The sequence below is a fragment of the Oryzias melastigma genome, unplaced genomic scaffold (genome assembly GCF_002922805.2).
Source record: "Oryzias melastigma strain HK-1 unplaced genomic scaffold, ASM292280v2 sc08020, whole genome shotgun sequence".
Classification (NCBI taxonomy): Eukaryota; Metazoa; Chordata; class Actinopteri; order Beloniformes; family Adrianichthyidae; genus Oryzias; species Oryzias melastigma.
Genome location: NW_023424582.1, coordinates 1 through 1,106, shown reverse-complemented (window position 1 = coordinate 1,106; position 1,106 = coordinate 1). Strand labels below are relative to the sequence as shown.

At 48.5% G+C, this 1,106-nt stretch overlaps 1 protein-coding gene across 1 annotated transcript; it reads left to right on the top strand.

The window, feature by feature from the left end:
- Positions 1-352: 352 nt before the first annotated feature.
- polr3glb (RNA polymerase III subunit GL b) lies at positions 353-861 on the top strand (the record flags this gene model as incomplete). The annotated part of the gene is given in 3 exon segments (XM_024260720.1): positions 353-482; positions 665-733; positions 808-861. Coding segments are annotated over 3 exon segments (253 nt in total), but the record flags the coding sequence as incomplete, so codon positions are not given.
- Positions 862-1,106: the final 245 nt, after the last annotated feature.

The following is a 1,106-nucleotide window of genomic DNA, read 5'->3' as shown; positions in this document are numbered from 1 at the left end:
GCCCCACCCACACCTGACCTGAAGGACACGCCCACATTTCTATTTGAGCTTCACACTGTTTTGGTTAAACTAAATCGTGGTTGTTTTGTTTGCTGTTTGTTTTTACCCAACGGGTGTGAAGTAAAGCAGGTTATTATGGGATGTTACTGAAGTCTATCGCAGTCTGTCAGACGTTTGTGTGTTTACGGTTGTTGTGTGTTTATGGTTGTTGTGTGTCTGTGAACAGAAATAACAACATATGCAGGAAAGGAGGAGCTTAGACGCTGTTCTGGTTTGACACCGACATGCAGGAACGGGCTGTTTCTGGAAGCACGGAATTCTGGGATTGGAAGTTGATTGATATGTTGTCCAGGTGATGGAACGGAAGCCCCTCCCCCTGGCAGGTGGAGAAGAGGCGGAGTATCTGTTGGCCCTGAAACAGGATTTTAGAGGAGCGATGAAGACTCTGCCGTTCTTCATCAAACCAGCTGCAGCACAACGAGGTCACGCACGTACATGGACACGCATCCACAGACGCGCACACGTGCACTGACGCTCACGTGCACTGGCACGCAAGGCCACAGACGCACACGCACACTGACGCATGCAGACGCGCACGCACAGGTGCACACGTGCGCACTGACACACAGTCTTATTGTGAAAGTCCATCTTCCTTCCTGTGCAGATGTGCAGCGCTACTCTGACAAATACCACAGCGGCGAGCAGACCAACAGCCTCTCGGACTGGAACCTAGGTGAGACGCTGTTACCATGGTAACAGCAGCTCCAATGACACCATCATGACTGGTACCGTCTGCTGTGGTTTCAGACTGGAGAAGATTTCCCAGAGAGCTGCAGGTCCACATCAGGAGGAGAGTCAGAGAAGGTGAGTAATCAGAGTACTCACTACTCTGGGTACACAGATTTGTCAGAACAGTAAGTAAGTAAAGTTTATTTATATAGCACTTTTCCCAGACAGAAGTCACAGAAGTGCTTTACGGGATAAAGGTTAAAAAATACATAAAATAAGTAAAAGAGATACATAAAACACGGCATATTTAAAAGTGCCGATTCAGCCAACCGGGGTCCTACAGTGTCTATGACTCAACCAAGCGGGGATGACATCAG